Genomic DNA, 15,668 nt, shown 5'->3' on the forward strand with positions numbered 1-15,668 from the left:
CTCTGGTGGACACTGATTTGTCTTTAACATTTGTCATGGGCTGAACTGTATCCCCCTCCCCACAACAAAAAATTTTAAGTTGAAGCTCTAGGTAACCCCTAGTACCTCAGAATGTGAGTGTATTAGCAGATAGGGACTATGAAGAGGTGATTAAGTTTAAATGAGGCCATCAGGGTGGGACTGTGGTCTAATCAAGTGGTGTCCTTTTAAGAAGAGATATGGGAGTGGCACATGTATAGGAAAAAGGCCGTGTGAGGACCCATCAAGAAAGCGGCTGTATACAAGCCAAGGGGTGAGGCCTCAGGAGGATTCAAATCTGCCAACACCTTATTCCTCGGCTTCTCGCCTCCAGAATGGTGAGGAATTAAGTTTCTCTTACTTAAGTCAGCCAATCTGTGGTGTCTTGCTATGGCAGCCTGAGCAGATTAACACAGCATCTTTCTTGACCATCTTAAAGGTTTTAAAGTATTTTTGAATTACATTATCTTGAAAATCTGATGAAGGTCTAGTGAAAGCTAGAAAATACGCACTATTTTCTAGTGTGTATTTATTTTTTATAGTGTGTATGTATTTTTATTTTTCTAGTGTGTATTTATTATTTTCTAGTGTGTACATACAGTCGACCCTTGGCACCCATGGGGATTGGCTCCAGACCCTCCGCAGACAAAGAAATCCTTGGATGCTCAAGTCGCTTGTATGAAATGGGGTATTTGCTTAAACTTATGCACATGTCCCCAAATATTTAAATAATCTCTAGATTACTTATAATACGTCATACAATGAAAATGTTTTGATTTGGATTTTTTCCCCAAATATATGCAATCTGCAGTCCAAGGTTGGTTGAATCCTTGGATGCAAAACCCTCAGATAAGGAGGGCCACTGTCCCCATAAAAACTTGAATTTGGGCCCCTGACTCCCTAGCCTTGTCCCAAGGGTGAGATATCTGCCTACAGGGGTCCTGCTTAGATTTCTTTTCTCCCCACCTCCAGGGCAGTTCTATGGAGAGGAAAGGACCCACTCCTCCTTCCCTCCACGCCACTGTAAACTCCCTGGGATGAGGTCCCAATTCTTCCTGCTCCTCTACCTCTAAAGTGCCAAGCACCAGCTGGGTAAACAGTAGGTGTTCCGTAAATGCCTGCTGACTGACAGAGTGCCCGTTTTTGCCTTCCACTTACTTATAATGGTTCACTTCATTTCCTCTTGTTTCTTGAGTTCTAAGTTTTCTCATCAGGATTCTTAGAATGTTTATAAAAAGGATGAAATTAATCTGTAAGACACAAGAGGTCAGGCTAAAGATGATCTGCTTTCGGGCCACCTCTCCTGGCCCAGGCCCCAGGCAGGGAAGGCAGGGCAACCACAGCAGGAATGCAGGTCTCGCCCTCCAGCACACCCAGTCCTGGAGAAACACGCTGTCCACAACAGCTCAGCCCCTACTCCTGGGCTGCAGCAGCCCTGAGGTCTGCTCAGCTGCAGGGTGGATTACTCACAATTGGGATGTTTTGGAACCTTATTAAAATGCAGGCCTGGGATTCAGCATTTCTAGCAAGCTCCAGGGAATGCATGCCAAAGCTGGGCCTTGGACTACGCCCAAGGAGCAAACGCCTTACAAGCAGACGATCTCAGAGTTTAAGGTGCAGGTTGCTGGGCTCCGCCCCCAAAAGTTATAGTTTAATTTGCTGTTTCTTTCTTTCCTTTCCTTCCTTCCCTTCCTTTCCTTCCTTCCTTCCTTTCTTTCTTTTAGCTGCAGCTTGCAGAATCCTAGTTCCCCCACCAGGGATCAGGCCCTCGGCAGTGAAGGCCCGGAGTCCTAACCACAGGACCACAGGGGAATTTGCATTCTTAACAAGCTCCCCGGGGAAGTTGCCAGTTTAGGGACCACGTTTTGAGAACGACTGCTTCAGCCACTCAGCAGCTCAATTAGCAGCCCCAGGAAGCCTTCGTGATCGCCTCCTTTCCTGACTTACTGTAGTTAGGGATGACGCTACTTGTAAGGGCACTTGAAATACTTGCAAGGGGCCAAGTGCAAGCATCTGTGTGTGTCCGTTAACTGCCAATTCAATCCTGCCTTTCTAAAGGACAGAGACCAGAGTCTGTTTCTTTTGGTGTCCTTTCCCCCACTCCAGTGCCCAGTGCCAGCCACACTACAAGGTTGCCCATATAGCACCCTCTCTCCTCCCCTCCCCCACCAGCCCCAGAATCATTTTGCAGAAGGGATCAGTGGAACTGACTAGGCAGGCACCCTCATTGTTCAGACAAGCAGTCTGGGGGCCTAGGGCCGCTTGCCAGAAGACACAGGGTTAGTGGCGTGTCTAGGACCCCAGCTCAGCACCCCTGGTCAGGACACTTCTCAGCTCACTCTTTGTGCATCTTGCTCTAAGCTGTACACGGTGTAAACTAACAAAGGCTCTTTTATTTTTTGCCTTTGAGTTGTATTTAATAGGAAGCACTTGAAAACAAAAGGGAAAAATTTAACTATCCCAAGAATGAATCTTAAATAGTGGAATTCTGGGCCCCGTGACAGGCTGGGAGAGAGATACTTGGCATCAGGAGTGCCCCCTCCATCAATATCCTCAATCACTAGAGAGACCAAGGTTTTGTGAAATCAGCCTGGGCCCTGGGGCTCTCCTGGGCTGGCCTGTCAAAGTCCCATAATTATAGCAAGGAAACTGGCTCAGTATTTAGCAGCGATAGCACAGCAGTTGATCAAATAATTTCAGGTGACATTGGAAAGCTTACCTCTACTGCTAAGGGTAAAAACAAACTAGGACACAAAACTATAATAAACATTTTGAAAAAGCACATGCACTCAAAGAAAATTACAGGACAGAAAAGCACAGCATCATGATGTCCATCTAGGTGCTACAAATATGGGTGACTTTATTCCCTTTTTAAAAATACATTTTGTATTTTTCCATTTTTATATGAATTCTATTACTATTATTTTAGAAGTGAGAATATGTTTTGATTTAACATAGAACAAGTACATTCTTCATATAACATAATTAGTGATAGAATAATCAATATTTTTCTGCCATATTATCATGCTAATAAAAAATATTCAGACATGATTTAAATGTAACAAGCTGGCAAAAACAACTTTTGATAAATAATAGCAGATTTCAGTATACAGTTTTCAGTGTATTAAGACTGTAGTAGGAAATGAAAGCTTAATATCCCTCACTATCCCTTAAATTTTAATTTAGTCAGATTAGAAAACACTATGCTAAAGTTGGCCAAGTCAAAATTATAATCAAATTATTTATTTATTAACATAAAGTGACTTTGGGTAGCAATGTCTCAGGGCAGCAGAAATAAAGTTGTGTTTAAAGCACTAGACGCCCTCTGTGCTGGTGATAACTGTGCATTACAACCATATGCGACATATGTTTCTAACCCTAACTCCTACCCTGAGTGGTTCCAGATTAATGAATGACCTTCACACCCCCTAAGAGAAGCAGAAATATGGAGAAGTCATCATGCTCTCCTGGGCTACTCAGCGGCCTGTCATGGCTGCTACTCAGATTTCTCTACAGTTTCCAGCTCTCCTGTTGTGAGTTGAAACAGTAGGGAGGATGGTGTAAATTCTACTCTGTTTGTTTGTGTTTTTTGGCCACACCATGTGCAGCATGCAGGATATTAGGTTCCTCGACCAGGGACTGAACCCATGACCCCTGCGTTTGGAGCGCCAAGTCTTAACCACTGGACCACAAGGGAAGTCCCAAATTCTACTATTTTTTACGCCAAATATTACTATTTTTGAAAAAAAAAAAGAAGGAAAGTGGTTATGGGATGGCCCCCTCAACCAGCCACACAAGGCAAGCCAGCCAGCTAGTAGAGAGGCGGCTGCTGCCCCATCTGCCCCTCCCGGGAGCCTAGGAAGGGCACTTCCTGTCACCCGGGTCTGCAGTCTCGGCATCCCTCTGAGACTGTGCACATTACTCAGGAAAAGGGCTGCCCCAGGGCGCCCCGCCACAGGTCTGCCTTAGCCACACTCGCAGGCTCAGCTACGGGGCTCTGGACTGCGGAGCAGAATCACCTGGGAACTTAAAACCAAGCCGAGTGCCCAGGCCCCTCCCCAGGACAAGGAGAGCCTTAATCTCTGCTATTGGTATTTTTTAAAAGGCTCCCAGGCGGACAGGAGAGCAAAGGTTGAGACACCCTGAACTGCCCTGTCTAAGAGCCAGTCCTCCAGGCCTGCCCTCCCGCCCGCGTCACATCACCACAGACGCCAGACCACAGCAGCCTTGGCTTTCCCCAGGTGCTACCCGCTCCGCGATCCTGGCTCAGTGAGTCTGCCCAGTTCAACCAGACAATGTTTAGAAAAGTGATCAAGATCCAACCATCTGAGCCAGTGGAGGCAGAATCCCAAGCGACCTGAGCCAGCCACTCCAGGTAAGGAGCTCTGCTCGGAACCCGGAAGCTGCTCCAGTGGACAAGGCCAAGGCAAGCTTTTGCTCTGGCCTCGCTCCCCTCCCCTCTGGCAGTCTCTGGGGGCAAGGCTTCTAGACCTTCCTGCTGCTGCCCAGCCTCTGGACACTCTGGTTTATTCCTCCACACACCTGGAGGCAGCAGTGCTGGCCTTGCCAAGGCCCTCGTCCCTGCAAGCCTGTCACTGTTCTGGTCTCTCCCCTGGGAGCCCAGATCGGGGGGGCTAGCCACTTACCAGGATGGAGAGGATCACCGGCCCTCGGATGACCCACCAGATGGACGTGTTGGCATTGATGTCCCAGCACCTAGGGAGAGACAGCCAGGCATCACTAGGAGTGGGGAGCTGGGCTGACCCGAAGAGACCTGTTCTCAGAGGTGCCCTCTGCAGGAAGCACTATGGTGTGGTCCTACCCCCTGGAGACTGTGGGCTTCACATCCTTAGGACTGACTGTCTTCTGCTGCCAAGAGCACTGCCAGGGCTGGGGAGCCTCCAGGCTCCAGGCAAGCCCAGTGAGTGTCTAGGGAGCAAAAGCACACAGATCTGAGATGGAAGATTCTGGACCCCAGAGCCAAGTGCATGGTCAAGATCACTGGGGAGCGTGGTGGCCAGCAGCAGCCAGGCAGGTGAAGTGTCAGGGAGTGAAGTGTCGGGTGAGGGTCATGACCTCAGCCCTGGGGACATCAGGCGCAGGGCTGGGGGCGTGGGGGACTTGGCAAATGGACAGACTGCGCTTGGTCTAAGGTGGCCACAGCTCTGTCCAGCACATTTTTGCCACAAGGGACCTAGGGAATGTGGACAGAACTTTCCATTTGTTCTAGAGAAATTAAAAATCCAGATTTTTTTTAAAGAGGGAATTAATTCAATTAAAAGCATTATTTTAGATTGAATTTGGACTGCAAGACACTTCTACACCTCGTCCGCCATGGCCTGGCTGTGTCATTCCATGGATGAAACACGGCCTCCCACGTGGCCATGCTGCCTCACCACCTCCCCAGCTTCTTTCAAGCTTTCCTTCCACGAGCCCACTCGCGGCAGCCCCCAGGCTCACCCCGTCCCTAAGCCCAAATCTTTAGAGAAGGAGACTAGATCTCTTTGCACCCATCGGGGATTTGAAGGCTGCTTCTACCCTCCTGCTCTCCTGAGTCTGCAGGACTCAAACATCCCATGTCAGGAGGAGTGGAGGAGGGAGCTGCCAGGAAGAGAAAAGCTAGGTTGGCCCTTAGAGCTTTCTCCCTGAGCAGCACAGCTCTCATCAGGCACCTGACCCAAGCACAGAGCTGATTGGGCAGCAGGAGGTGGCTCGGCACGTCTGCAAACACATCCAGGAGGGCTGAGCACTCAGCAGTCTGCACTGCACAGAACCCGCCTATGGCTCCAGGTCTGAGACATAGGCCTCTCCTAGATAACAGCTTCAGAGAGGGGTCCATCCTATTGAAAGAACTGGACAATCTAAAATATACTCTTGTTACCTCTCCATCCAACAGCTTACCCAACATCTTCCAGAAAGTGCCTGGTGACAGCCCACGAAGCAACAAAGATGGCTGGGGAACCTGAGGGTTAAAAATAAGGGGGCAGGGGGAAACAGAAGGTAGATGACTCAATTTTCCACACCCTCATGAGAAACAGGACAATCAGTGACTCTAGGCCAGACAGTAAGCAGATGCTGAGGTCTAGTTGCCATGGAAACCCCCTGGCCATCCTGTGTAAATGTGCAACTTCATGCTTCAAGGATGCCAAGGAATCCTTGGGAACTGACGCAGGATCAAATAGATCCTGAAGGCCACTTGGAGGCAGGGGTCTCCTGGAAGCTTGGGCCAGACTCTGAAGGACTGCTCAGGGGGGAAGGGAGGCGACCAGGAGCTTGTGGAGGCCACTGGTGGAGCCCCTTTATCAGACTGGGATATTTGGGGAGGGGATACAAGACCACAGGAGAGCAATCAGTTCTATTCAAATATTGATGTAAGAACTTTAGCCATTTGGCTGGTAATATAACCTATCGGCATCATTTTAGAGACTTGTAATGCACAAGAATTTTAAAGACAAAATACAAGAGCATTTCCTGACTTCTAGCTGAACATGTTAAGTTGAAGTTACACATTTATCTGTTTCTCACTTAAACCCCTTCAAAATGATAATAAAAAATTAAAATGCCACAAGCCTATAAGCCCAAAGAATGGAAAAGGAGGGTACAGTAGATGAGAGATGTCGACATTCTTAGGAAGCTGGCAGCTGGCAGCGGAGCAGTAACTGACTGATGTCCCAGAGCAGAGAAGGCTGAAGCGTGAGCGCTGCATGGGGCACCACTGAGAAGACGCTCGTTCTGCGCCTGGGGGTGGGCAGCAGGATGGTTTGGAAGTCTGGACAGGAAGCAGGTAACCACTCCAGGTGGTCAGAACCACCCTCCCACAGCCAAACAGTCAGTGGTTCATCTCTGACAGAAATGAATTCTTGGGGGCAGCTGAGCCAAGGACTGGGGCTCTGGCCCCGCAGAGGGTGGGAGGGGTTCTCAGCTGAGCTGGGCTATGCCTGAGCTGCCCAGTTCTGCCGTCTCCCACCACGTGTGGCTTCGGAGCCCTTGCTACATGGCTGCTCTCAGATGAGATGTGCGGAAAGCACAAGACAGCAGATTTGGAAGATCTGGCATGAATAAAAGAGCGTAAAATACATTATTAACAATTTTTAAAATTATACTTTAAAAGGTTGATATTTTGGTTACATTGGGTTACATAACATATACTATTGAACTTCACTAATTAGTGAAACTAGTTTCTTTTTATTGTGGTTACTAGAAAATTTTAAGTTATATAAAACATAACTCAGATTCTATTTCTAATGGACATGCCTATCTATCCCCTAACTGAGAAGAGCCCCATCCCCAGGTTGCTCAGTTTTCAGACCTCCAGCAGCCAGGATTCCACGCTGCTCCAGCCCTCCAACCTCCACCCCAGGCAGGAGATGAAAGGATTCCTCCCTGGAGGAAGCAAACGGCCTTAGTAAAAGGGCCTGTAATAGCCATGCTGAGGACCCCAACACAGTGGCCATTTCCAGCCCAGTCTCCCGCGAGAGATGTGACCCAACCCGCAAGCACCACCACTACCCCACACAGACACACACACACACAGAGACAGCCTTCAGTCAACACTGAAGTGACTCACTCTTAATTATGAATGGTCAAGGTCACCGACATCTGAGGAAGGCTGATTACATAAAAGACAAAGACCAAAACAAGCAGAGAAAAGGAACTCAGAGGAAATAGACCATACAGGCTGTAGGAGGAACTTGAACAAAACAATTCTAAGGAATATCATCAGAGAGATTAGAGGGAAGATTACCTCCACAAGACACAAACAGGATGTTGAAAACGCAGCATTCAGAGAACAAGGAAGACGGCTTGGAAGCTAAATATATGATGATCAAGACTTTAAAAAGTCCATAGATTGTCTGGAAGATAAAGACCAAGAACTGCCCAGAATACAAAGTGTGGAATGAAAAGTATTAATAGGAGGAAAGAAAGGAGAAAATTAGAAGTCAATTCCAGGATGTGAACCATCTGATTAAAAGTTTCAGAAAGCGAGGATAAAAACCAGAGGGAAAAAAAAAGATCAAAGGGACAGTGTAAGAAGACTGTCCAAGAAATGACAGATGTGAGTCTCCAGATGAAAGGGCCGCCGCTGACCAGCAAAAAGGATGAAAACAGACTTGCATGGGGTCACAGTCCTACAACATTTCTAAACGCAAGGGACAGGGGCTTCCCTGACAGTCCAGCGATTAAGACTCCATGCTTCCGGACTCTCCTGGTGGTGCAGTGGCTAAGAATCCGCCTGCCAGTGCAGGGGCCCTGGGTTTGATCCCTGGTCCGGAAGGATTCCACCTGCTGAGGAGCAACTAAGCCTGAGAGCTGCAAACGGAGTCCGCGCTCTAGACCCCGAGAGCCACAACCACTGAAGTCTGCACGCTCGAGGGCCCTCAAGCCTAGAACTAATGAAACTACTGAAGCTCGTGTGCCTAGAACCTGTGCTCCAAAACAAGAGACGCCGCCACAATGAGAAGCCTGCGGATGGCAACTAGAGTGGAGCTCGTTCTCCACGACTAGAGAAAGCCTGTGTGCAGCGAAGACCCAGCACAGCCAAAGACAAATAAATAAAGCGGTGTGTTCATGTCAATCTCAGGCAAGGGTTTAAAAAAAAGACGCTGCACTTACACCACAAGGGGTATAGGTTCCATTCCTGGTTGAGGAACTAAGATCCCACATGCTGCATGGCACAGCCAAAAAGTAAGAAAAAAAAAAAAATCACAGCGGACAGAGAGAAGATTCTGCAGCTGATACAGAGAGGTGAGGAAAAGCTTGGGGAACAGGATGACATGGCAAGTCCCATAACGCCAGATGCCAAAATAGAAGAGCTTCAAAATTCAGGGGAAACAATTTTCAACCTAATTTCTATGCCCAGGAAAACTATAAATTAGGTGTGAAAGCCTGGTGGTCCAGGCACTAAGACTCTCACTCCCAATGCAGGGGGCCAGGCTTCGACCCCTGGTCAGGGAACTGGATCCCACATGCCACAGCTAAGACCTGGTGCAGCCAAATAAATAAATATACTTAAAATAAAAAAGATATGTTTAGATATGGAGTGCAAAAGAATGCACCTTCCTTGCACTGTTAGACAGATACTAGAGGATGATCTCCAACACAGCCAAACAGTAAAGCACAGACAGGGAAACAAGAAGTCAAGGTATAGGATTTGTGGAGGAAATGAAGAAAAACTCAGCGTGAAGGTTAAGGGAGTGAGTGAGTCTAGAGAACGACCAGAGGGCAGAGCAAGAGGGCAGAAAGCTCCTTTAGAAAGAACATGGGTGAGTAGATTATGTTAAATGGCATACCCCCCACCCCCACCCCAAAGGTTCATATCCTTAGAACCTTAGGTGTGACCTTTCCCTTTCCTGGAAGCAAGGTCTTTTAAGGTGTCATTAGTTAAGATGAGGTCATTTATAGGGGCCTTAATCCAATATGACTGTTATTTTTTTAAGAAGGCATCGAGACCCACACAAAGAGAGGAGACACAGAGGGAAGAAGACCACGTAGAGATGGAGTCAGAAATTGGAGTGAAGCTCCTACCAGGCAAAGAAGACCAAGGATGGCCAGAAACTGGGGCAAAGGCATGGAGCATATTGTCCCTCGGAGACCTTAGAAGGAATTGGCCCTGCCAAAGCCTGACTTTGAACTTCTGGTCCCCACACTGGGAAAGAATAAATTTTTGTTGTTTTAAGACAGTGGCAACTTGTTACAGCAGCCTTATGACACTAAGAGAGCAGGAATAAACCAAACAAATAGGACTGAGATTACACGTTGTTGCCTTTGATGATAGGAAACCTGGCACTGGAGGGTTTTCCAGTTCTGTTGAGAATTTGGGAGAATTAATGACAGCAACATAAAATGAGTCAATTAAAAATGACTCCATAATTTGGGTATTAACATATACATACCACTATATATTGTCACCCTACGTGTTTAACTTATTTGCAGAGTATATGATGCAAATGCTGGGTTGGATGAAGCACAAGCTGGAATCAAGATTTCGGGAAGAAATATCAATAACCTCAGATATGCAGATGATACCACCCTTATGGCAGAAAACAAAGAGGAATTAAAGAGCCTCTTAATGAAGGTGAAAGAGAAGAGTGAAAAAGCTGGCTTAAAACTCAACATTTAAAAAACTACGATCGTGGCATCCGGTCCCATCACTCCATGGCAAATAGATGGGGAAACAATGGAAACAGTGACAGACTTTATTTTCTTGGGATCCAAAATCACTGCAGATGGTGTCTGCAGCTATAAAATTAAAAGATGCTTGCTCCTTGGAAGAAAAGCTATGAGCAACATAGCTTTTTATTATTAAAAGACAGCATATTAAAATGCAGAGACATTACTTTGCTGACTGTCTGTCTTTCTAGTAGTCATGTATGGATGTGAGAATAGGGCCATAAAGAAGGCTGAGTGCCACACAATTGATGCTTTCAAACTGTGGTGTTGGAGAAGACTCTTGAGAGTTCCTTAGACTGCAAGGAGATCCAACCAGTCCATTCTAAAATAAATCAGTCCTGAATATTCATTGGAAGGACTGATGCTGAAGCTGAAACTCCAATACTTTGGCCACCTAATGCGAAGAGCTGACTCATTTGAAAAGACCCTGATGCTGAAAAAGATAGAAGACAGGAGGAGAAGGGGGTGACAGAGGACCAGATGCTTGGATGGCATCACTGACTATATGGATATGAGTTTGAGCAAGCTCTGGAAGATGGTGAAGGACAGGGAAACCTGGCATGCTGCAGTCCATGGGGTTGCAAAGAGTCAGACATGACTGAGTGACTGAACAATGACGTTATATAAAACAATCAACAAGCACCTGCTGTATAGCACAGGGAACTCTATTCACTACTGTGTAATAACCTATATGGGAAAAGAATCTGCAGAAAGCAGACACATGTATATGTACAGCTGATCCAATTTGCTATACACCTGAAACTAATGCAACACTGTAAATCAACTATACTCCAATATAAAATAAAAATTAAATTTAAAAAATGACTCCATAATACATAAAAAATCAAATATTAGAAGTAAAATGATTTTACACCACTTGGTAGTGAACAATATTTATATAGACATAATGATGTATACCAGTCCATACTAAAGGAAATCACTCCTGAATACTCATTGGAAGGACTGATGCTGAAGCTGAAATTCTAATACTTTGGCCACCTGATACGAAGAGTTGACTCATTTGAAAAGACCCTGATGCTGGGGAAGATTGAAGCAGGAGGAGAAGGGGACGACAGAGCATGAGATGGTTGGATGGCATCACCAACTCAATGGACGTGAGTTTGAGTTAACTCCGGGAGTTGGTGATGGACAGGGAGGCCTGGCCTGCTGTAGTTCATGGGGTCCCAAAGAGTCAGACATGACTGACTGGACTGAACTGAATGATGTGTACACTGAATATGATTTGTGTGTGTATCAGTCGCTCAGTTGTGTCTGACTCTGTGCGACCCCATGGACTATGGCCCACCAGGCTCCTCCGTCCATGGGATTTCCCAGGCAAGAATACTGGAGTGGGTTGCCATTTCCTTCTCCAGGGGGTCTTCCTGACCCAGGGATTGAACCCAGGTCTCCCGAATTACAGGCAGTTGCTCTACCATCTAAGCTATGAGGAATATTTCTATAGACATAATGATTTATACATTGAATATGATCTAGCCCCAAAATGTGAACAACTCTAATGGGAAGATGGAGGTGGTAGATGAAGAATTTTATATCCTTCCCTTCCATCACAAGGAGTCAACCAATAATATCTCAGATGGACAACTCAAGAAATAGTAGAATATTGTTTAGAAATATGAGAGTAAATATTAGGAGGAAGAACTGAAAAATGGGAGGGTATTACCTCTGAGAGGCAGAAGTGAGAGCCTTTTCAGGGGACTTTTTTTTTTTTGTCATTTTAGGCTTACATTTTATTTTTTAAGGCAGTTTATCCTCTTTTTAAAAATTCTAATTTATTTTTTAAACTTTTGGCTGTGCTGGGTCTTTGTTGCTTTGTGCAGACTGTCTCGAGCGGCAGAGAGCTGGGGCGACTCTTTGCAGCGGTGCAAGGGCTTCTCGCCGCGGTGCCTCCTCTTGTTCCAGGCGCACGGGCTCCGTAGGTGCGGCTCGGGGGCTCCAGAGCTTGGACTCAGAGGCTGCGGCACACAGGCTCAACTGCTCCATGGCATGTGGAATCTTCCCAGACCAGGGATCAAACCCATGTCCCCTGCATGGGCAGGCAGATTCTTACCCCTGTGCCACCAGGGAAGTCCTAGACTTGTACTTCTATCTAATTCTTTAAAACAAGTGCATGTATGACATTGATAAAAAATTTCTTTACCTAAATTCTGGGTACTTTGGGCAAATATGGACTCTGAGGGCCACTTGTTTATTGTTGTTTTACATCTTTAACAGTGAGTCAGTGGAAAAGTTAGAAAACCTGATCACTGCATAAATTATGGTTTTAAGTGTGGCCCTTGGGACAGGGGTGTCAGCATCACCTGGGGCCCAGAGAGAAATGCAGAGTCTCAGGCTCCACCCCTGCCCACCAGACCAAGACTCTGGCCGGGGGAGAGGCCCAGGGCCGAGCGGGTGGACGTGCCCTCTGCATGATTCCAATGCAGCTCCAGCTGGGGAAGCACTGGCTTGAGCTCCTTCCGTGAGTGGGAGGGAGCTTCATGCATCTCCTACGAAAGCCGGAGGTGTCACACTTTTCTGGGCACAGACTGACACTCCAGCCACCTTGAAAAAGTAAAAGCTTTGGATAAGTATTAAAAAGTTTAGATGCCTGTGCCTTCTGACTCAGGGGTCCCAATTCCAGGATTCTCTATTCCACATGGAATAAGCTTTGCCCACAAAAGCACTCCTCACTGTGTTATTTGTCACAGTGAAAAATGAGAAGCAATCTTAACGTAAAAAAAAAAAAAACAGGTATTTGGTTATATACATCCACAGAGTATTAAAAATATTTATTGAAGATTTGAAAGAATACAGAGCATGCTTCTGTTTAAGGAAAGAGGCAAGATTCAAAATTCTACATACAGGATGATTGTAATCAAGTGGGAAATACTAGGAGTATAAAAAAGTCTAAAAAGAGACCCCAGAAAATGTTCAATAGATGAGACTATGGTAATTTTTTTTTTCTAATTTGAAAAAAAAAAAGGAAACTTTTTTGCAAAGTTTTATGGTTGACCAACTACTCATTTAAGCAACTTATCTCGGGGCCTGGGGCAGGGAATAAGTACAAACTGAGGCAGGAACTGCTGCTTTTGCAAGAGAAAAGTCTCTCACAGTTGGAAAGCTTTCAACCTTCCTGAGTCCCTTCATGTCCCCTTGGGGTTGTGCAGGCGCAGAGGCCTGGAGAGAAGGAACTGGTGCTCTTTTATGTGCAGCTCTAACCCCTGGCATATAGTAGATGCTCAATAAATATTTGAGGAAGAAAAGAAGGCTCTCATCTCATTAAACCTCCTAAGAATCTGTGATGGAGATATTATCACAGTGCAATTTTGTCTCCTTGCTAGACTACAAACCCCTTGACTGGTGGGACCGTTTTTATTTTTGGAATCTCCATAAGCCCTTCTGAGCACAAAGAAGTGCTCAAAGAAAGCTGAATAAATTATGACCCTGATATTATAGATGATGAAACCGTCCATGTTCATCCAGGGAAATGCTGCCAGATACGGGAATCAAGGCTCAGGGAGCTGGTCCCATACTGGGGATGTTTGGGGCAGAGCTGGTTGTATAAGGCAAGTCCCTTGTCCCAGGCCCTGGGGACTACTGACCAGTGTGGAAATCCAGATCAGCAGGGCCCTACAGCTTCCGCTGGCCGAGGGTCATGTGTTAATCAGACTGTCAAGAGTTCAGAAGCAGGAGGGCATGGCAAACTCTGCCAATTCAGGCAACTTCCCTGACTTTCTGATAGAGGCAGAACCCTTGCACATGATTTAGACAAGCAGAAAAGACAGTGGAGGGCATTCCTAGCAGGGGCACTTCTTAATTAAAGGCACCAAGAAGAGAGTAAATGAAGCTAAAGACTGGTACACATGACTACCTCTGTAAGCCTGTGAGTCACTCACAGAAATCTGACTCTGTCTAGAACCCAGTGGGGAGCTTACATATGTTTATCAAATGAACAGTTGAAGGATGGATGGATGGGTGGCAGATGAATAGATTGATGGACGTGTGTATGACTGCAAGGATGGATGGGTGTTTGTTTGTGGCAGAGTAAGAGTTAAGGGGCTTTGCAAAGAGACAGGCCTTGGTTTGAATCTTGACTCTATCCTTGTCCACAGTGTGAGCTGAGCATGTTATATCACGTCTCTGAGCCAAGGTTCCTAAGAGGCCTCTGGAGGTTGTGATGATTAAAGTGCTCAGCTCAATGCCTGACATACAGTAGGTGCTCAAGAAATCAGAATTGTTATCACCTTCACTGACCAGAAAGGAAAGGGGGAAGAGAAGCAATGGGACCTGCAGTTGGCTGTCTTACTACCATTTCCTCTCCTTCCTGGACTGAATCCTGAATTTCCTTTGAGAAGCTCTGTGTTTGGGTAGCTTAAGCCAATCAGAGGATTCCACTCCCTCAGGCCCCTATGATTGGTTCAAGGATGTGTATGAAACAATTAGAGTGAACCTGAGTATTTGCTGGAATGCTGGGACACAGCCTCTTTCTTTTATTAGATGTAGCAATGAATCCAGGAGGAAGCCCAGAAGCTGCTGACAGTTACACTGGGAACACCAGCCTAATGATAACACTGATGTTACAGGAGGTGAAGTAGAAAAACAAAAAGAAATGATGTTGTGCTGCTGGATTCAGCCTCACCTGAATGGTGATCCCTGGACTCATCAGTTATATGAACCGATGAACTCCTTTTAAGATTAAAGCCTATCTCAGTCAGGTTTTCTGATAGCTACAGTTAAAAGCACCCTACCTGATACAGAAAGGAAGTGAGAACGAGGACGTATGAATGGAATGTCTAGGGAAGATAAGGCAACAGGTGTTGGGGGTATCAAATCATAAAAGGCTTTGGATGCCAGAAATCAGGGCTAGGTTTCAGCTATTATTTCCCATTTGACAGACAAACTGAGGCCAGAGAGTTAACCACCAAGCAACCTGTCTAAGATCACACAAGTTCACTAACTTCACTAAGCGTGGAACTGAAACTGGAACCCAAGCGTTTACTGCCTCCGTATCCTTTCCCACCTGTGACGCAGTCACCGTGCCCTAGAGAACATACCCCAGCCGAGGGCCACAAATCCCTGGAGCCACTTCCGTTCTGAGAAGAAGGAGATGACAAGGAGTGTGTGAAGATAGAGGCCTTCCACCAGCAGCCAGGAGTAGTTGGCCATGATGCAGTACTGGAAGAAGACCATGACCAGCTTGCAGCCCACCTACGAAGAGAGGCAGCTGAGTCACAGGCCACCACCCTGGGCTTCCCTCCAGGAGACGAGGGGCGCAGGAGGAGTCAGCAGCGAGGCCACCGAGAGCATCTCTCAGTCCCACGGCCATCCCCCCGGCCTTCTGCTATCAGAAGACCAGGCTCGTAGATGTCTCTAGGCTGGAAGTGCATAGGCCAGCGGGCTCTGTCAGCACAGCCAATGGGCTGCTGCAGCAGCAGGCACAGCATTCAAATTCTGGAACTGGCCGCCAGTTGGCAAACTGTGTC

The 15,668-nt window shown here is 46.6% G+C and overlaps 1 protein-coding gene across 1 annotated transcript in view; it reads right to left on the reverse strand.

Annotated features, from left to right (window-relative positions):
* SCTR (secretin receptor) overlaps positions 1-15,668 on the reverse strand; it is a 67,351-nt gene that overhangs the window by 8,633 nt on the left and 43,050 nt on the right. The window contains exons 7-10 of the mRNA XM_070476315.1: positions 15,240-15,393; positions 5,920-5,980; positions 4,665-4,734; positions 1,177-1,268 (exon numbers count right to left, since the gene is read on the reverse strand). Coding sequence (XP_070332416.1) covers positions 1,177-1,268; positions 4,665-4,734; positions 5,920-5,980; positions 15,240-15,393 — 377 coding nt within the window. The remainder of the gene's footprint in view (positions 1-1,176; positions 1,269-4,664; positions 4,735-5,919; positions 5,981-15,239; positions 15,394-15,668) is intronic.

This window comes from Odocoileus virginianus, chromosome 13 (assembly GCF_023699985.2).
Source record: "Odocoileus virginianus isolate 20LAN1187 ecotype Illinois chromosome 13, Ovbor_1.2, whole genome shotgun sequence".
NCBI classification, from domain to species: domain Eukaryota; kingdom Metazoa; phylum Chordata; class Mammalia; order Artiodactyla; family Cervidae; genus Odocoileus; species Odocoileus virginianus.